Source organism: Microcaecilia unicolor, unplaced genomic scaffold (assembly GCF_901765095.1).
Source record: "Microcaecilia unicolor unplaced genomic scaffold, aMicUni1.1, whole genome shotgun sequence".
NCBI classification, from domain to species: domain Eukaryota; kingdom Metazoa; phylum Chordata; class Amphibia; order Gymnophiona; family Siphonopidae; genus Microcaecilia; species Microcaecilia unicolor.
Window position 1 is genome coordinate 76673 of NW_021963309.1, and position 22249 is coordinate 98921.

The 22249-nt window shown below is 43.3% G+C and overlaps 1 protein-coding gene across 1 annotated transcript in view; it reads left to right on the top strand.

Moving 5' to 3' along the window:
• Positions 1-10048: 10048 nt before the first annotated feature.
• Positions 10049-22249, top strand: part of LOC115459175 (geranylgeranyl transferase type-2 subunit beta-like) — a 30223-nt gene continuing 18022 nt past the window's right edge. Inside the window, 2 exon segments of the mRNA XM_030189038.1 lie at positions 10049-10116; positions 10449-10556. Coding sequence (XP_030044898.1) covers positions 10105-10116; positions 10449-10556 — 120 coding nt within the window. The 5' untranslated portion in view covers positions 10049-10104.

Consider the following 22249-nt stretch of genomic DNA (forward strand, 5'->3'; position numbering starts at 1 on the left):
GTTGCCATGCCAGTGTTTTATACTGTGTATGTGTTTTGCATTATTTACGGACTCCTGAGGCAGGCTGAAACACGACTCGTGTCGAGTCCAGGTTTTAGCAATAAACTTTTGATGTGAACTCTTTGAGTCCATTTGAGTTGTTTTGTCATCATCCTCTTTGTCTCCTTTGCTGTACCTTTTTGCTTTCCTTGACCTTTGCAGAGATTGGGAAGTTAGCCACCCTGATCCACTATAATAGGGGACATGGATCTGAGAAGGGGTATTGCAAAAAACACTGAAATGGTAATGCTTTTGATGTCCCCTGCTGTAGAGGTTTTATTGTGAGTTTTTGGTGGCTGTTGGATTGTAAACAAGGGGTTCCTCCTTCCCTCATCATAGGTGGGAAGTTTGGGACAACACATGTGGGGTTTGCAAACACACTCGAGGGAGGGTAGTTGCAACCTCAGGCTTTGAGCTAGGACAGAGATGTTATAGGGGTGCTGGATCATGCCGGATCATGTCTGGGTTCTCACACCGGATGCGCCAGTACCAGTGCCTGAGAGATTCTGTCTCCTGCATTATGCCAAAATACCTACAAAATACAAGTTTGGACACCAGGGGTCAGGGAATTGCCCTTCTTGCCTTCATAGATATGATTCCTTTGGAAGCCAAATTGTGCAGTGGTGGTGGTGGTGGGGGCATTACATAAGCATAGGTAGTAGGTGAGGTGGACATGGGGACCGAGAGTGCACTTTCTGTGTAGCATGTGCACAGGGATGTGGCTATGGGCAGTGAGTGACAGTCGGTGTTCATGTACATGTCCTTTAGGGAGGTGTGAGCAGGTCAGGATGTATGTGCAGTTCTTCATGGCTACTCTACATCGGTGGTTCAAGGGTTGGTACCTATATTTTCTGGGACATTGATTATATTTAAGGGTGTGGATGTGCACATACACATACACACACACACACACACACACACATATATATATATATATATATATATATATATATATATATATATATATATATCTGATTTACACTTGAATGAAGGAATTCAATAAGAGCTGGGATTGGTGAGGGAGCTCTTACATGTGCTGCAACAGGAGGGGGACCCCAGTGCCCATGTCCAGTGCTGGTAGGGAGGCTGCCATTGCTGAACACTTACCTTTCCAGGGTGTCTCTTATAAGGGTCCAGGTCTTTAAGCACACACTCCTGGGGGGCAGGTGGTGCAGCACTTTGAAGAAGCATCTTTTATACCTTAGGCAGAGGCGGACTAGCAGTTCACTGTCAGCCAAGTTATAATTTGGCTCCCTCCTAACAGCCATTTCGCTCTGGGAATGAATGTTCTTCCACGTGCAGAGCCTTACATGGACACCTTAACACGTGGAGAAGACTTTCTGCTGTGACTGTGTACGTCTTAGGATGCATGTGGGACCACAGTCTTTGTTTACTGTTAAATTATTTTTCTCTATTTTCTGTCCTGTTTATCATCCTATTATTGACTTGATATAGGCTAATGAGGTATTTCTTTTTCTTATATGTAATTTCATTGATAGTAGTTTGTATCCTTATTTTTCTGTACAAGCATATATTGTAATATGTAAATTACATAAATTAAAAATAAATGTAAAAAAAAAAAACATTGCCCATCTCTGACTGTTTTTTTTTTTTTTTGGCCTCTCTGGCAGGTATTCATACCTATTTATTTCTTCTACAAGTTTCTCTGCCAACTTTTCCTGAAATATTTGCTGCTCTTGCTTATCAGCCAAATTCACATTGACCTTGACTGCATCCCTTGGATGGTGTGGACCATCATTTGAGAAAAGCCAATATGATTTATTTTTTGGTAAAATTTCAGGGACATCTGCCCTGATCCTTCCACACTCAACGGGGCATCCTAGAAAAAGACAGGAGAATTAATATTAAATTCAGACAGCACAAATACCATACAAATATGTCCTAGTTGGATTCTGCATAAATAACTATTAAATACTCAATTCATCTTTCTTCTATATATGTTTGGCTTAGGAATTTAAGCCAGTCATTTATAGCTTTTCTATATGAAAGCTGAAAAGCACTTTTGTTACATTTTTATTCTATTTTGATAAATATTTAAAACAATATGTTGCATGGGAAGACTTCACCTGTAAATTAAGTACTTCAATGGCCCTTTCCAATTTCTATGAGTTTACTTTTTGTTTTGGGTTTACTTCATGAGCATGTTTGCAGATGAAGTGTTATAGTGGGTTCACACAACCTGTTTGCACAGATGGGGAAATTCTATTTACCTCAAAATCTCCCCAGACCTCCTTTAAAGTGCTGTCAAGTTCAGCAGATGACACTCTCACATAAGTAAACTCAAGTCACAATCCAGCTCTTGTGTTTCTACTGTGCCAACTGGGTAAGTCCCTTCCTCCTTGTAATGGAATTTTCCAGTGCTCCAGTGGAAGAGGATTGGGGTGAACCAAAGTCAGCATTGTTTCTTCAGTCTGGTGACACTCCACCAACACCTCCAGCACTTCTCACTGTCAGTTCATCTTAATATTAGGTACAGTAGGAAACCACTCACACTCGGGGAATTAAAAATTGAATTGTTGGGTTTTTTTTTTACGATCTATGATTGAAGCCAGCACTGTGACGTAATCGCTGTACCACAAAGTATACAGCGTAATGAGAGGCACAGGCATCTGAGGTCTTCCCCCCCCCCCCCCCCCCAATTTTTACACAATTGACACAAGTGCATTTGTAGCTATAGTTAACACTTTTCCTCACTTTTAGGAATTCTTATGTTTTTAAGAGCTAAACCATGCTGTTGAAAGGCCAAAATAACAGGCATGGCACCTTCCACAGTATAAAGCATGTCTCTCAGAGCACCAGCTCTCAGTCTCCAAATGTGTATGTAACCTATAGAGGTGAAGTGTCTCAGGGACTGTAATAAAGTCTCAACAACCAATGATGAGCAACCTTTTTTCTTCACTCGATGCCTCTCAAGGACCAAGCTATAACTGAGAAAGGAGATAGAACCCAGTCAGATGATCTCTGAGGTCCTTGGTAAAGCAAGAAGGGGGCCATAGGCATCACAACCAATCCAGTGCCACTAAAATCACCAGCATGGGATGCCTTGCCAAGGGGGAGCACAATAAATGTGCTGGTGGAAGTGACCCCCACAGGGAGCCCCTCAATTCCCACAAGTACTTCATCCCTTCTGTGGTTGAAAAACAACTCACATTTCTCTTTCCATCCCAATACCATCAGATCACAACAAGAAACCCCCCAACAATCCACAATGAGACTGAACCCTTCCGCAGCCAGCTCCCATTCCTCTGGATCTGGCCTGCACATTCTCTGAACCATGTGTACTGCTGAGCGAGCTAACAACTTGTTTGACACCCAATGACACAGCGACACACCGCCTAGTCACCATTGTACTCCTTGTCCCCTCCTGCTTTTTGATATAAGCTACTGTGATAGCATAGTCCAACATCACCCGGAAAGTGTTCCTCACCAGGCTTGTGAAGAAAAACCTGAGAGTCGTGGATGGCTCAGGTCTCTAGATGACTGATAGGCCAAAGTGCCTTGTTCAAAGACCAATTGCCCTACACTATCTTGCCCTTGCAGCACACACTCAAGCCCACCAGGCTGGCATCTGTTGTGAAGGGGTCCAACTGAACCCCTCCCCCCAGCCATCTATGCAGAATTTTTCCACTAGGGCGACACCTCCAGTAAGGTTGGAGAGAGTGGCAAGGGGACTCTGAAATCCTGGGATGAGAGCCCACTTGGAGACCAAGGCTTTTTGCAATAGTCTCATGTGCTCCCTTGCCCTAGCCACCACTTATATGATCCCTGCCATCGACCCTGGAAGCTGCAGGTGATACTATATTATTCTATAAAGGATTTGTATTCCACCTATATCATCATGGATTCAAGGCAGATTAACAGCTAACGGAAACCCCAAACAGAAAAAGGGGATCTGCCAAATAATATTATTGTACACATTTATAATACCTTTTTTTTTAATTTATACTTTATTATAATTTCAAATATATACAACTTACCCAAGAAGTATGCAAAAACAATAAACAGCAAAACCCAAATCATTATTTTGAGACAAATAAAAAAAACTTTGTCTCACTTAAGGTAATAAATCATACATTTTCGACCCCCATATGGGAAATACATAAATGGAACCAAGATATATATTTAACATAGTTACCAATTAAAGTAATTAACAATCAGAACATTACAAACTCGAGTGATATTCTCAGCCTATCTTACAGCGACCGTGTGAGCACCTAAACTTTCACAATTACATTCTGAACTTCCTTGGAACAGACAAATTCCTCAAATTGTTTTGAATCAAAGAACTGGTAGTTATTCTGTTGGTAAACAAACCGATATACACAAGGAAATTTAAGAGTAAAAGTTACCCCAATATTTAAAGCTCTTTACCGCAATTCCAAAAAGGCCTTGCGTCTACTTTGGGTCTCTCTTGCGAGATCCGGAAAAATTCTAACTTTAGATCCAAAAAACAATGAGTCTAAATGTTTGAAAAATAATTTTAAGACCACTTCTCTGTCCATCTCAAGTGCAAATGTTACCACTGCTGTTGTCCTTTGGGTAACCACCTCTAAGGAAGACTCTAAAAAGGACGTCAAGTTCATTCCTTCATCCACAACAGCCTGATTACTTCCAGATTTAGGTGTTAACGTCTGAAGGTAAATTACCCTTGTTATGGGTGGCAGAGACTCACCCGGCATCCCTAGGACTTCCATCAAATACTTTTTAACCATATCAATAGCCGAAATAATAGGAGATCTGGGGAAGTTGATAAGCCGCAAATTAAGCCGTCGCTGTTGATTCTCTAGATATTCCATTTTCCGTTTAGTAAAATTACTATCCTTAATTTTAGCTTTATTCAGTTTCTCCAGTCTCTGAAATTTTTCTTCAAATTCTTGAGTCATAGACAACTGGTGGGCATTAATCTGCTCTTGGACTGATAGAGCTTCAGCTAATAGCTTAATTTCTCCTACATTTTTAACCAAAACAGCTTGTAGTGAAGAATGCATTGAAAAAGTTAGGTCCCATAGTGACTCCATTGTCACAACGGCTGGTTTTGCAACTACTACACTCAAATCAGGAAGGGGGGCATTGGTTATCTGTTTCAGGCCATCGCTCAACGCAGAAGAAAAATTTTTAAGTCTCTGTCCTACCAGATAACCCTCGCTTCCATCGCGTTCGGTTGGGCTCCCTTCCTTGTGGGTCCTCTACACTTTGGGCATGGGAACCGCCAACCCTCTCGCTCACTTCCTGGTTGAGGAGGTGCCGTACGTACGTCGGGGCTGAGAGAAGCTCCGTCTGCGCTGCTGACCGAGTCGATTGAAGCCGGTCTGATAGCAGGAGATGAAGTCATTCGAGGTCCCAGCGTTACTCCGAAATTTTCCAGCTTCGTCTGCCTCAAGAGGGGGATTTCAGCGGGGGTAACAGGAGCCTCCCTCACCTTTCCTCTCCGCTTCCCCATATCTTGGGTATTCGGACACCTCTCGGGATTCTCTGCTGGAGCATTTCCTGGTAAGTCTGGGGTAACGTCTCACGTCAGCGCCATCTTGGTTCGAGAATCATTTATAATACCTTTAACTACAATCCAAAACTCTTCAGTCCAAATATCAGTCTAGCAGCTGTGTTCTGCAATAACTGCAATTTTCTTTATAATTTAACTGAAATTGCAGTAATCCACCTGTGGTAATAGTGTTAATTGAGCTATGCTTCTACAACTATCTGAACTCAGATTAGACCTGATTGATCTTTGTCATGACTTGAAAAAGAATGCTCTGGTAGCCAGTTGTGCACAGAAATTCATGTTGTGGGCCTGAAGCTTGCAGATCCTCTTTGGGAAGAAGATCATGCCTTTGTATGTCTCAATGTGAATCCACAAGTATTCTATGACCTGGGAAGGGTTTAACTGGCTCCTGGAATAATTCACTACCCATCTGAGATGTTCTAGCAGTGCAATGACCAAAGTTGTCGTCTACTTGGACTCCTGAACTTGCTCGGCTGAGCCAGTTGTCCAGACAAGGTGGGACTTGATCCCACTGTGCAAAGAAAGGTCGCTGTCACCACCGTGACCCTGTAAAAGGTCTGAAGCACTATAGCCAACCCAAAGGGCATTGCTCTGAATTGAAAAGTGGTTGCCCAACATGCACAACTAGAGGAAACGCTTGTGCGATTTCAGAATGGGAATATGCAGACAAGTCTCTGCAAGGTCTAAGGTGAGAAGTTTGTCTTGCTTAACCGCAGTAATGTCAGACTGCTGGGTTTCTATATGAAAAGGGACCTGTGGGGCCATGTTGACACCCTTTAGATCTAAAATGAAGAAGGAGTAACCCTGAGACCATAAAATAAATGAAGTTTAAGCCCATTCCCTTTTCCAGGAGGGGAACCGGCTCCTCAGCTCCTAGGTCCAACAAGCATGAGAGTGTGACCTGGATCCACAAGGGGAAACCATGAAGGCATCGGGAAGTCTTGCAAACTCCAAGACATAACTCTGACTTAACATCTCTAGAATCCACTGATAAGGGCCACTCATGCTGGGGTTGGGCAGGCTGCACTTCTTCCCAGCAGTGTTCAGGCCATCCCCTCAATGGTGGAACTCCTGGAGGGTGTGGCCCCAGGGGGACTTCTCATACCTTCTACCCTGACAAAATCTCCCCCAGTCTTGAGGTCATGATAAGCCAACGACTTTGGCTGGTGCTCTGGCAGATGCTGAGGCTTCACCTTGCCTAGATCCTTCACCAGCTTCTCCCAGTCGTCCTCAAAGAGAAGGCATCCCGAAAGAGAAATTTGCTGAGCTACACCTCAGAGGCCGCATCCCCTGCCCAGTTACAGAGCCATAGCTACCTCTGGGTTACTAGCACTAATGTGACGGGCCTGATGGATCCCTCTCCCACACTGGCTGAAGTATTGCATGAACCCTTGCCAGCTAGCCTAGCGAGCTAGAACCTATAGGGGGCAGGAGACCGAGCAGTACTCCTGGCTCCATTGAGGTAAGGACTTTGATCTGAATCCCCAGGAGCAAAAGACCCACAGATCATCCACAGAGACACAGGCCGTGGTGTGGACTTCCTCCTAGGGGATCAGGCCTACCTCACAATCTACAGCACCAATCCAACTTTACCATCTGCTGGAGGTACAGAAATAGTAAAGGATTCCAACAAGCACCAGTCCTCCTACTGGCAATGTCAGTGGAAAAGATCAGATTCTCTACCTCCGTCTGCTGATCAGGAAGGGACATGATCCATTGTTACAGACTGGTCTAATGGGATAAGGAATACAGGGGCCCTTTTACAAAGGTGCGGTGAAAAATGGCCTACGGTAGTGTAGACGTATGTTTTGGGCGGGCGCAAAATCATTTTTCAGCGCACCTGTAAAAAACGCCTTTTTTAATTTTTTGCTGAAAATGGGCGTGCAGTAAAATGAAAATTGCCTTACGTCCATTTTGGGTCTGAGACCTTACCACCAGCTATTGATCTAGTGGTAAAGTCTCACGCGGTAACTGGGCGGTAATGACCTGCGTGCATCAAATGCTACCTGGCGCGCATTCAATAAGCGCATACGAAAATACAAATTATTTTTTGGATGCGCATATCAGGTGTGTGCCAAAAATGAAATTAACACAAGAGCCACCCAGTAGCCGGACGGTAACTCCATTTTGGAGCGCGTAGACGCTTACATAGCTTAGTAAAAGGGCCCCACACTTCTCTTTTACAAAATTTATTTCTGTGTTCAATTATTTAAGGCTCAGAGACATTTCATCTAGTTTTATTAAATAAATGTACAACTTCTTCATTTCAGGGACTTTGCCTAGTTCACCACAGCACATTACCCACTAGACTGGGGCAGCAGTTAATATGTGTATGGAGTTCCTCTCTCATCTAGAAGGGAGAAACATCCTTTGCAGATACCAATAGCTTATATTGGCCTAATGTGTGTGTTGCCAAATTAATATACTTGGGAAGTAATTTTACAACAGAGGGCTAATTTAAAAAAAAATCAACCCATGCTTCTATTTTATAAAGACAAGATATGCGTTTAGATGCTTTTATATAAGAGGCTCCTATAATAATCCCCAGCAATACACAAATACTCTCACACTAAGTTACACCTGATTCAAGGAAAAGTGCAATTATGGACCCTGTTTACAAAGGCACGCTAGCATTTTTAGCACGCGCTAACCATGTAGATGCCCATAATATTCTTTTAGGCATCTACACAGTTAGCGCATACTAGTTTTAGCATGCACTAAAAATGCTAGTACTCCTTTGTAAACAGGGCCCTATGTGCATAAACTCTAATGAGGGTAATATGCCTATCTTATAAAATAAAATACACAAGTATACAATAATTCCACCCAAATGCAGACCTTAGGAACACCTATCGGGCAAGGTTGGGGGTGGGGTGGGGAATGTATAATAGTTTATTTGCTTATGACCTAAAGCTCTGATCACTTGCTGTTTAACATTTACTGTGGGTTCTGTGGGGGATCTAGCTTTTATCTTTTCTCCTTATAGTAGTGTATGTTATTTGAATACTCAAAAATAATTTATACATAAAAGTACAGATGTTCCTATTGGCTTGTTTACATATGCATATACATCCACACATTTTTATAAAATCTATTTCCACACGCAGAACATGACTCACATTCAGAAAATGCTTTAGGAAACTATATTCAAGGTGGTTAAACCTTATCAATAGAAATCAAACAAAATAAAACATGGAAAAGAAAATAAGATGATACCTTTTTTAATGGACATAATACATTTCTTGATTAGCTTTCGAAGGTTGCCCTTCTTCATCAGATCAGAAATAAGCAAATGTGGTAGCAGATAGTATATATAAGTGAAACATCCAAGCATTACTTTGACAGTCTGACAGGGTGGGAGGGTGGGGGTGGGTAGGAGGTATGCATGGGGACATCAAAGCATTTCATTGATATTCTAACAGGATGGGTGTGGGTAGGTGGGAGGAGGGTGATAAACAGAGAAATACAATTTTATGGTTTATAAATGTTTAAATAAACATAACTAAATGGGCTATAAGCCCCCAATGCAGTCCACTGTTTCTCTTACATTTTGTCCTAGTGATGACTTATACTGTGCCAAAACTGGAAATATAGTGAGACAGAATAATAGAATTCAGTAACATCCAAAACTTTAACATTATAATTGTGTTCACATTTGGGTAATAACTGAGGAAATGTTATTGAAAAATGACTTGAAGAAGAAATATATATATTTATTTCATCACTGAACTGGAAAATGTTGGTATCTTTAGACTGACTCTGGACTTCTGCATGAAGGGAGCTCTGTCCTCATTACTCAATATCTCTCTTCTAAATAGTAGTAATAAACATTATTAAGTTCATTTTTATAATATACCATTGCATTCCACAAAACAAAAGGAGCAAGCTCTCACAAACCATCTTTTTTTTTTATCATGACACAGGAAAGGTTTCAACCTAATTCATGTTTAATGTGCGGTATAAATGTAATAAATAAGTATAGAGAAATAAATAGATAAAAACTCTGAATGTTGAGCATCGAATTCTCATAACATGATGTCTGTTTCAGACAGTGGCCCTTTACCAGGATAAAAAAAAAATCTCTGCATGAATATAGCAGTACTAGGGTGTCTCTATAACCAGCCCTTCCAAATGACACACTGATTACGTTTTCTAACAAATTATTACTGTACCTTTGAAAAGTTATTCCGTTATTATACTTCCTCTGTGTACATCCGTATGCTGCACAAGCTGGCATATCTGAAAATATAAGTGAAATTAAATAAAAATGCTACCAACAACAATAAAGAACGACAACGTACATGCAGTAATGCAGTAGCTCATAGGTTTGTTTTGAGTGTACACAGAACGACGGCTGCGCGAGGAAGGGGAAATCAGAGATTAAACGAAGTGGCTTCAACGTTTTGACGTCATGCCGCCCCTTGTTTTCAGTCTAACCTCCTTGTTGCTTCCCTCCCGGAAGTAGGAAGGAAGGTGCGTCAGGGGGGCGGGACGCTGGCATTGACGGGGCTCAGGCTGGCCGCGGTCTGCGGACGACTTCAGGCATGAGTTTGAAGGTAAGAGTGGGGGAGGGTTGCGGTGTTTGAGTTTGAGAGAGAGAGGTACAGGACTGCTAAATTGAAGAGAGGGAAAGATTGCAGACAGTTGGGTAGAGAAGGGATTCCTGATGGAGTGTGACGGTAGTAAAATACGTGTGACTCGGCACTTCTAGACATTCACTCACTCCATCGGGAACAGTTTAGCAGTTTGATTTAATAATCTTATATAGTCCTAAATACATAAAAAAAAAATGTTGGATGAAACAGTGCGAAACCTGTGTTTGTAATAATGCTTTACTTTCAAAGTGTTATGTCTGCACAGTGCTAAGTATTCTATCATGTTTTTGAAGGGGACACCCCAGAAGGATGTTGTAATAAAATCCGATGCCCCCAGCACACTATTCCTGGAAAAACATGCTGACTACATTGCATCCTATGGCGCAAAGAAGGATGATTATGTATGTATCAGTTTTTTTGATCTGACTTTGGTACACAACACTTAGACTTACTACTACTTCTATAATGCTACTAGATGTACGCGGTGCTGTACACTTGACATGAAGAGACTGTTGCTGCTCGACAGAGCTTAGAATCAAATTAGGATAGACAAACAGGATAAATAAGGGATAAAGGAATTACTAAGGTGGGAACAGTGCCGTAGCGAGGGCAGCTGACACCCGGGGCGGGTCGCCGCTGCGCCCCCCCCCCCCGGGTGCAGCACGGCGCACCCCCCCCGGAGCGCGTACTTACATCGCAAAGGGACGGGCGGTAGGGCCGATCCGCCCCGACTGCATGTTGCTGGGAGCTGCGTCGGCTCCGCTGGTTCCCTTCTCTCTGTGCCCCGGAACAGGAAGTAACCTATTCCAGGGCAGAGCAAGCAGGGAACCAGCTGAGCCGACACCACCCCAGCAGCGTGCACCCGGGGCAGACCGCCCCACCGCCCCCCCCTCCTATGCCACTGGGTGGGAATGATAAAACATGGGTATGGAATAAGTGAGTAAGGGTTAGGAGTTAAAAGCAGCATCAAAAAGGTGAGCTTTTAACCTAGATTTTAGGACGGCCAGAGCAGAGAGGGAGCTTGACATACTGACTCAGGAAGTCTATTCCCAGCATATGGTGCAGCAAGATAAAAGGAACAGAGTCTGGAGTTAACAGTGGAGGAGAAAGGTTCAGATAAGAGAGATTTACCCAGTGAACTGAGTTCCCGGGGTTGGAGTGTAGGGAGAGATAAGAGTGGAGAGGGACTGAGGAGCTGCAGAGTGAATGGACTTGTAAGTCAATAAGAGGAGTTCGAACTGTATGTGGAAACGGATAGGGAGCCAATGAAGCGACTTGAGGAGAGGGCTAATGTGAGCATAGCAACACTGGTAGAATATTTATGTATGTATTTATTTATTTTGGTGCATTTCTACCCGACATTTTCCCACAAGTGCAGGCGCAATGTGGCTTACATGAATTAAAGAGGAAACAATACGATGCAAAGATGACACAGTTACAGATGGTGATAGGCAGGGAATGGCACAGGGGGGAAAGTTAGGGGCAAAGCAACCGGCAGATAACCATGCACAGTCAGCAAGAGAGGGAGGTTAAACATAGGAGATCTAGAAAACAAGGAAATTTTATTGGGACCCTACACGAAGCAAAAAAGGGTCTTGTATTTTACATTCCTACAGTTGGGATAATGTAGATTGAGGTAGGTCCTTGCAGTTATTAGCGCATTTCTTGAAGGTAGATCGATGAGATTGAGCTTATAGTCAGGGGCCTCTCCATAAATGATCTTGTGCGTTAGGGAGCAGATTTTAAATGTAATTCGATCTTTAACAGGGAGCCAGTGTAGTTTAAAACGCAGTGGCTGAGCATGATGAAAACACGATTTGCCCAATATTAACCTTGCTGCCGTGTTCTGAGCAGTCTGTAGCCTTTTCAGAATGTAGTCCCAACAACCAGCATAAATTCCACTACAGTAGTCTATATGGGAGAGGACCAGCCAATGAACAAGGATGCGGAATAGTTCTCTTGTAATGAAATGCCTGATGCGCTTCAGCCTCCACATTGCGAGGAACATTCTTTTAGTGATGATTTTCACCTGGTTGTCCAGGTGTAAGTGGCTATCCAATTCTACTCCCAGGATTCTCAGGCTGTTTGAAATCGAAAGCTTGCAGCCCTTAATGTCGAGTGAGCTCTCAACTACTTTATTGTGTTGGGTCGAAAGGATTAGACATTGGGTTTTGTCCTGATTAATCTTGAACAGAAACGCCTTTGCCCAGGAATCCATGATGGAAAAACTGGCGTCTATTTTATCGGAGATTTCGGTCAGAATAGACTTGAAAGGGATGTAAATGGTCACATCATCCACATAAATGAATGAGTTTAGACCAAGCTCAGATAAGGCTTTTGATAGTGGAATCAGCATAATATTGAAAAGGGTCGGAGAAAGAGGTGAGTCTTGAGGTACCCCACAGTAGGCTTTCCACAGTGCAGAAATGCATGAATTAGTTTTGACTTGGTATGTACGATAGGATAGGAAACCCTGGATCCAGTGTAGCACAGCTCCTCTGATTCCGAAGGTGTCTAGGAGGTAGATTAAAATCTCATGATCCACCATGTTGAACGTGCTGGACATGTCAAATTGGAGTAATAATATTTTATTCCCAGTGGATATTTCTTTTTTAAAATTTGACAGTAAGGTAACCAGTACTGTATCGGTGCTGTACTGTGGACGGAACCCCAATTAAGAGCAATGAAGAATATCGAAATTATTCAAGTAGTCAGCTAGCTGAGCATGGACCATACTTTCCATAGTTTTAACAAATAATGGGATGGATGCTACTGGTCGATAATTAGAAATGACATCAGCTTTCAGTTTTGGGTTCTTTGAAATTGGGGTGAGAAGAATGCTCCCATGCTCATGTGGAAAGAGACCTGTGTTGAGCATGTAGTTCAAGTAGATTGTAAAATCAATGATGAACCATTCTGGAGCTGATTTCAACAGATGACTTGGACATACGTCAAGACCACAATGTTTCTTAGAGAACTTGGATAGTGATCTTGCCATATTATCTGAAGTTAAACTGCTGAACGTGGACCAGCTTCGGTCAGCTGGGCACTGATTTGGAGATAAGTCCAGTGTTTTGAGGAAGTCCTCGACAACTGTAATGCTGCTGAAGAGTGGTTTCCTTAACAATTGGATTTTCTCTTTAAAATATGTAGCAAGTTTGTCAGCAGAAGGACTGTCAGCTTGCGTGGACGCTGCCTTACTTGTGTCAAGAAAAGAATTTAGGAGTTGCTGGAGTTTTTTTGCGTCAGTGCCAATAGACGCTAGTTTAGTTGTAAAGTATGATTGCTTTGCTTTTTTAATAGCATAGTTGTACTTACGACGACTTCCACTCAGTTAGGGCACATTCAGATTTTAATTTACGCCATGCTCTTTCAAGTTTTCTAGTTTGCGTCTTCAGTGTTTTCAGCTCCTTAGTAAATCAAAGTGTGGAGTGATGATTGTATGAGGTTTTACGTTTTAAGGGCGCTATATCATCTAGGACACACCTGCATCTTTTCTCCCAGGCAGTGAAATAGTGAATTGAGGCTGATTGTGCTATCCAATTATCACTATATAAAGACTTCCAAAATAACTGCGGTTCGATTATTCCTCTAGAGAAATATGCGGTGGGTTCACTTGGCTGAGATATACCCGATTTTAACCAGTGCAAGGTGAACTGGAGCTTGAGATGATCAGACCACGTTGTTGCAAGCCACCTGATGCCATTGAGCTGGAAATCTGCATCGGCGAGGAATTTGTAGGAGATGAGATCTAGCGAGTGACCCTTTGAGTGCGATGGACAAATGCTGGGGCAATTGAGGTCCCAAAGACGAAGGAAATCCAGGAAATGGTTGGCATCCCGCTATTGTGGGTTATCCAGGTGGAGATTTAGATCACTTAAAATTAGGATATTTGAATGAGCAATGCATGAGTTGGAGATGAAATCCATAAGCTCTGTCTGGCAATAATTCCAATTAGTAGGTGGCCTGTAAAACAGGACGCAAGCTAAATGGTCACGAAGAGTAGAATGATGAATTTTGATTGCAGCAATTTCAAGGTAAGGGGATATATGATCTGCGCAAGTTGCTACTTTGAGGTAGGATCGATGAATTAAAGCTATACCTCCACCTCTCTTACCTATTCTGTCTCAATGCACCAACTTGTAGCCTGGCGGGCAAAGGTCTAACACTACCGGGTCTTTTGGCACCTGGATCCATGTTTCTAAAATAAAGAGGAGATCAAGGTCCGTGGATAAGATCCAGTCCGATATAAGTTCAGGCTTGTTCACTACGGACCTGGCATTTATGTATCCCACTTGAAATTGATGGAAATGATCAGCCATCTTCATGTCACACAGGATAGGTATAAGGCACCTAGATCTTGCTGGAAAGGGATCAGGCGAATTATGAAAGCGTATTTGCTTCAAATGACTGGCAGCGGGAGTGCGACAGCGGGTCAATGGTCTTCTACTGTTCACAATAGTAGTAATGATGCTAAACTCTGGTTCTGACGCGGTGAGCGTGGTGCGGATTAGGATAGATGAGTAGAGAATTAGGAGGAGGCCGGAGGAAAACATAGTAGCCGAACACTTGGGACGAATGAGCTAGTCTCAAACTAAGTTGAGCTTAGATAGGCTTAATTTGTTGTTCTAATAAGTTATTATCTGCAGACTGGTGCTGGACCACTCTATGAGTGTGCCGCTGAATTTGGCTCCACTTGTCTTCTTGTAACTCCACCTGCCAGAGGACCAAACTTCTCAATAGGCTCCGCCTCTGCTCCAGCTGCTGTACCTGTGGTAGAGTCGTCCTCACTTCAGAAAATGAGTATGAACCAGACCTATTCTGCTATCCTGCTATTAGAGTCATGCATATAAGTCATGCAGCAGAATTTTGAACAGATTGAACAGGAGAGAGATGGCATAGTGGGAGACCTGTGAGAAGCAAGTTGCAATAGTTGAAGCAAGAGGTGATAAGAGTGTGGCTAAGGGTTTTGGTAGTGTTCTCAGAAAGGAAAAGACAAATTTTGGTGATATTATAGAGAAAGAAATGACAGGTTTTAGAGGTAGATCTGGGAGTCATCAGCGTAAAGATGATACTGAAAACCATGGGATGAGATCAGAGTACCAAGGGAAGAAGTATAGATGGAGAAAAGAAGAGGTCCCAGGACAGATCCCTGAGGTACACCAACAGATAGTAGGATAGAAGTGGAGGAGGATCTACCAGAGTACACTAAATGTACAATGGGAGAGATAAGAAAACCAGGAAAGAACAGAGGCCTGAAATTCAAGTGAGGACAGTGTATCAAGGAGTAGACTGTGATAAACAGTGTCAAAAGCAGCAGATAGATCAAGAAGGATGAGGATAGAATAGAGACCTTTGGATCTGGCCAGGACGACAGGTCATTGTAGACTTTAGCAAGGGCTGTTTCAGTTGAATGAAGAAGGCGAAAGCCAGATTGAAGTGGATCAAGACTAGCTTGAGATGAAAGAAAGTGAAGACAATGGTGGTGAACAGCATGTTCAAGTATCTTGGATAGGAAAGGGAGGGTGGAGATGGGGTTACTATGTAACTTTGTAAGTCTAAGTGCTTTGAAAATATGGGACTCATTTTCAAAGCACCTAGGGCACAGCAGTTGAGGTCTGTTCTGAAATGACTACCACGTCTTCTGCCACCCACCAAGTCCAACTCCTGCTGCAAGTCTCAGCCATGCATAGTTGACTTGCAGCAAGAGCTGGTGGCCCAACATGAACTTCTGGCCCAGATTGTGGCCGAGATGAGGTTGCTGCATGAGGAGTGGTGGCATCCTCAATGAGGCCAGTGGACAATTACCAGTGTGTGTATACAGTTTTGAGTGTTTAATGTTAGAATTGCAGTGTTTACAGTTTTTGGCATACAAAGGTCATCTACTTTGTAAAAATCTGTTGATTTCTTGTTATACAAGGCTGGCAGGTGCTGTGGTGCCAACATTACTAGGCAAGCCCTGGGAAAGGGAGACTGCAGAAACAATGGGGAAGAGGGTGACAGACAGGGAGAGACGTGTCCAAAGAGCTCACAGTGTCCACAATCAGAGCAGCTCCCCTTGAATGTCAAGTGCTCGACCGGAGTGCTGTGGTAATAGAGAGGAATGTAATGGGTCCTGCAGCAGAAGGCCCTGTGGGACTCGAACCTGCTCCCCCCCCTGCCAGGATACCAGGCCACACTCTAAACCATCATGAGTTAACTTTGTTCTGTTATTTTTTAGGTTGATATATTACATCAGTTAAGGCAGTATAGTAAGTATGAATAAAGCATATTCCAGCTAATCTTAGCAGTGATGTTGAGTTCTCCGTTGCATAGGAGCCGACTCTGGGTGCTGTGGGTGCTTGAGCACCCCCAATATTGAGAAAATTGCTTGTATGTGTCCAGGGAGGGGTTATTTCCATTGGGCTTAGCACCCCCAATAATTTTGAAAAGTTGGCTCCTATGCTGTGTTGTATTGTTGTTGTTTTTCTTTGGTGGTGTTATGTATGCACTATTGTGCTCTGCCCTGGATAAGGGCGAATTATAAATCATAAACTACAATGTACCTCCAGTAGCAAAAATTAGGTGGTGGCAAATATCTTAGAGTCTGCCAGCCAGCGATAAAGGTGTAACTAAGGTTGTCCATCACGGCATTTGACACAGGTGTAAGGTGTATGGAGCTGCTATCTAGTTCCCTGAGGAGATGGAGCACACAGGACTGTAGTCTCCCTTTCCACTCCTTTCTCCCAGATAATGGCTGTAGGGCTTTTGGGAGTGGGGCCGTCCCCAAGCTGACTCAAGAGGCCAGATATTGCCCTACCAGATACTGAGGCCAGGCTGGCCCCTCAGTTAGTGAGGAGATGGCCAAGACAAATGTCTGAGAGACATGTGCAGGGAATGTGGCCGGTGCAAGCATGTCTGTCTGACAGATTCCTGGGCCAGCGCCTCACCAGCCCTATGAGGTCCAGTCTAGCCTCTGAATTCAGGCCCCACTTTGAGATGCCCTACAGCCATGAGCTCTGCCACTGTCCTTCCGGGGATTAGGGGAAGGTTTTGAAGATGAAATGAACAAAGAAGATTATTCCCTAATTTAGCTGCAGTTACCTAGACATGAGAATATAAAGCAGGACACAAACAGCATTGACCATTTAACCTACTTCACAGCTCACAGTCTGGTGTTCATAGATGTTATAGCACAAGCAGTACTCAGTGTGTTAATAGCTGAGGGAAGAATGATATTAGGTAAAGGTCATAAAGCTGTTATCCTATAATTTGATCTTTTGAGTGATTTTGACCTAGTGGATCATCACCTAATAATGAATATTTTTGATAATGTTGATATAAGTGGCAATGTACTTTCCTGGTTGGAGTGTTTCCTCACCTCTAGGATGTATGGAGTGAAATTCACTGGGTCCTTTCTGAGCCATGGTCTTCTAGTTGTGGGGTTCACCAGGGCTCCCCTTTATCACATACAGTATTTAATATACTGATGTCTTCTTTAGGCCAGGTATTAAGTACCGCTGGATTTAATGTCATTAGTTATGCTGGTGACATAACAATTTTACTTCCTATTGCTCAATAAGAACAAAGCTAAGTTTCTTTACTTAGGACAAAGAGACGATATTTGGAATGATGATATATTGAAACCTAGTGGCCAATATTTTCACTTTGAAGATACTGTTAAGGTCTTGGCTGTCATATTGTCTGGTTCCCTTACACTTGAAGCACAGGTGAATGCCCTTGTTAAATCTTTTATGCTTTTACCTTAGGGGAAATCCACAATTTGCGTTAGCCTCATATGACAGAGGAAGTCACTTAACATTCTTGAAGCAATGGGACTGTTTGCTCTTTCCAATGGTTCCAACTTCTCATTCCCATCCATATTGCAGCAAAGGAGGATCGTCAGTCGGTCCTTCGACGTTTTACCTCCTGTAGTTTCGGCTTGTTTGAATGCAAGTGTTCCATCAGGAATCGCTCGCCAGTAGAGACCGTTTTTGTCAGCATTGAAAATGTCACCTAGAGATGGGAATAACTAGTGAGGTAATTAAATTCGCCGATGACACAAAATTATTCAGGGTCGTCAAGTCGCAGGAGGAATGTGAACGATTACAGGAGGACCTTGCGAGACTGGGAGAATGGGCGTGCAAGTGGCAGATGAAGTTCAATGTTGACAAGTGCAAAGTGATGCATGTGGGTAAGAGGAACCCGAATTATAGCTACGTCTTGCAAGGTTCCGCGTTAGGAGTTACGGATCAAGAAAGGGATCTGGGTGTCGTCGTCGATGATACGCTGAAACCTTCTGCTCAGTGTGCTGCTGCAGCTAGGAAAGCGAATAGAATGTTGGGTGTTATTAAGAAGGGTATGGAGTCCAGGTGTGCGGATGTTATAATGCCGTTGTATCGCTCCATGGTGCGACCGCACCTGGAGTATTGTGTTCAGTACTGGTCTCCGTATCTCAAAAAAGATATAGTAGAATTGGAAAAGGTACAGCGAAGGGCGACGAAAATGATAGTGGGGATGGGACGACTTTCCTATGAAGAGAGGCTGAGAAGGCTAGGGCTTTTCAGCTTGGAGAAGAGACGGCTGAGGGGAGATATGATAGAAGTGTATAAAATAATGAGTGGAATGGATCGGGTGGATGTGAAGCGACTGTTCACGCTATCCAAAAATACTAGGACTAGAGGGCATGAGTTGAAGCTACAGTGTGGTAAATTTAAAACGAATCGGAGAAAATTTTTCTTCACCCAACGTGTAATTAGACTCTGGAATTCATTGCCGGAGAACGTGGTACGGGCGGTTAGCTTGACGGAGTTTAAAAAGGGGTTAGATAGATTCCTAAAGGACAAGTCCATAGACCGCTATTAAATGGACTGGAAAAATTCCTCATTTTTAGGTATAACTTGTCTGGAATGTTTTTACGTTTGGGGAGCGTGCCAGGTGCCCTTGACCTGGATTGGCCACTGTCGGTGACAGGATGCTGGGCTAGATGGACCTTTGGTCTTTCCCAGTATGGCACTACTTATGTACTTATGTACTTATAAACTCATTCAAGATGGTAGGAAGAACTGAAACAACCCAATTTTCAGCACCAAAGTCATCAGCGTCTTGTTTTTCACCATGCTGTTTCTTGAATTTTATGTTCCTCTCCTTCCATCTTTCCAAAGATCCAACAGTGGCTTTGAATTCTGTTAGTCCAAGACTTTCCGCTAGCTGATTAGCTTTCTCCATAAACAGTGGACCACTGACAGGAAACTGCTCCTGATTTGAGAAAACCACCGAAGAAGAGCATCTTCTACATCCTCAGCTTTTCCTGCCCGTTTTCATTTCCTACGTGGATTTGTATTGTTTTGCCAGTCTTCCAGAAGCTGATCTTTCTGCTTCAAGATACGTGAAATTTGACTGGGTTTGACACCATATTCTTTAGCAATAGATGCTTGACTTTGTTTGTTTTCTAATTTTTTAAGAGCTTCTATTCGTTCAGCCAGTGTTAAAGTCTTACAGTTGTGCGACGATGATGACGACTCCAGTGTACACTCTAACAACATTCTTTCGCTTATTCTGCCTGTGGCAGTTAAACCAATGAGATTTCAAATTTACCGCCCCTTTGTCACGTGCCAATCGACTTCCATATTCCGTGCGTGTGCTTATGCGGAGTCTTTTCTATAGAGGAGCGGTCTTAAACCATGCATATAAGCGAATCTTGCACTTATCAGTGGTGCGCTAAACCGAAGTTTGTCCCCATAGAAATTGATGGCGCCAAAAACGGGACCGAAGGTTTGGCATGCAGTTAAACAGAGCATGCGCTTATCCGACATGCACTTAAATGGAGTGCACTGTGTGTGACTCTGTGTGTGTGTGTGTATATATATATATATATATATATATATATATATATATATACAGTGGTGGAAATAAGTATTTGATCCCTTGCTGATTTTGTAAGTTTGCCCACTGACAAAGACATGAGCAGCCCATAATTGAAGGGTAGGTTATTGGTAACAGTGAGAGATAGCACATCACAAATTAAATCCGGAAAATCACATTGTGGAAAGTATATGAATTTATTTGCATTCTGCAGAGGGAAATAAGTATTTGATCCCCCACCAACCAGTAAGAGATCTGGCCCCTACAGACCAGGTAGATGCTCCAAATCAACTCGTTACCTGCATGACAGACAGCTGTCGGCAATGGTCACCTGTATGAAAGACACCTGTCCACAGACTCAGTGAATCAGTCAGACTCTAACCTCTACAAAATGGCCAAGAGCAAGGAGCTGTCTAAGGATGTCAGGGACAAGATCATACACCTGCACAAGGCTGGAATGGGCTACAAAACCATCAGTAAGACGCTGGGCGAGAAGGAGACAACTGTTGGTGCCATAGTAAGAAAATGGAAGAAGTACAAAATGACTGTCAATCGACAAAGATCTGGGGCTCCACGCAAAATCTCACCTCGTGGGGTATCCTTGATCATGAGGAAGGTTAGAAATCAGCCTACAACTACAAGGGGGGAACTTGTCAATGATCTCAAGGCAGCTGGGACCACTGTCACCACGAAAACCATTGGTAACACATTACGACATAACGGATTGCAATCCTGCAGTGCCCGCAAGGTCCCCCTGCTCCGGAAGGCACATGTGACGGCCCGTCTGAAGTTTGCCAGTGAACACCTGGATGATGCCGAGAGTGATTGGGAGAAGGTGCTGTGGTCAGATGAGACAAAAATTGAGCTCTTTGGCATGAACTCAACTCGCCGTGTTTGGAGGAAGAGAAATGCTGCCTATGACCCAAAGAACACCGTCCCCACTGTCAAGCATGGAGGTGGAAATGTTATGTTTTGGGGGTGTTTCTCTGCTAAGGGCACAGGACTACTTCACCGCATCAATGGGAGAATGGATGGGGCCATGTACCGTACAATTCTGAGTGACAACCTCCTTCCCTCCGCCAGGGCCTTAAAAATGGGTCGTGGCTGGGTCTTCCAGCACGACAATGACCCAAAACATACAGCCAAGGCAACAAAGGAGTGGCTCAGGAAGAAGCACATTAGGGTCATGGAGTGGCCTAGCCAGTCACCAGACCTTAATCCCATTGAAAACTTATGGAGGGAGCTGAAGCTGCGAGTTGCCAAGCGACAGCCCAGAACTCTTAATGATTTAGAGATGATCTGCAAAGAGGAGTGGACCAAAATTCCTCCTGACATGTGTGCAAACCTCATCATCAACTACAGAAGACGTCTGACCGCTGTGCTTGCCAACAAGGGTTTTGCCACCAAGTATTAGGTCTTGTTTGCCAGAGGGATTAAATACTTATTTCCCTCTGCAGAATGCAAATAAATTCATATACTTTCCACAATGTGATTTTCCGGATTTAATTTGTGATGTGCTATCTCTCACTGTTACCAATAACCTACCCTTCAATTATGGGCTGCTCATGTCTTTGTCAGTGGGCAAACTTACAAAATCAGCAAGGGATCAAATACTTATTTCCACCACTGTATATATATATAATACATTTTTTTCTTGACTCCTGATGCAGGCCTAGTAGCTGGATATCAGTAAAAGATTTTAATCCATAGAGCATCATCCTGTGCCTTTTTTTGTTTCCTTCGCTATGTCTTCTGTGGCTGCAGGGTCCGTGACACAAACATTGGTGCCACCCTACATGCTGGTCTCCCAATCCAGCTCCATGCTAGAACCAAATTCCCATCACGGTTATCTGTTGTCAAAGATTCCAGGTAGACATTTGCTGACTCCAGCTAGGGAGCCACATGTACTGATGTTGGCCACAATTCCCTTTATCTGAGCATTTTCCTGTCTGATTCTGACAGCTTGCAGCAGGAGACCAGCCCCATAACTCCCTTTCATTCTACAGCACCACACCTTTTTCGCAGACTGCAAAGAGCTCCTCAAAGTAAAGATGTGTTGTCTTGCACTAAGCACCCATCTGGTACTAACCAGCAGGTATGCATAGACAGTGTCTAGACTATACTTTACTCTCTGTTCTGCATGCTTCCTTGCTCCCAGCCAGCATTTCTACTGACTTCATTTCTACATATTAACAGCCGCGGTAGATATTGGAAGGGAGGGAAGAGAAGCAAACTAGATAAAAGTATGGAG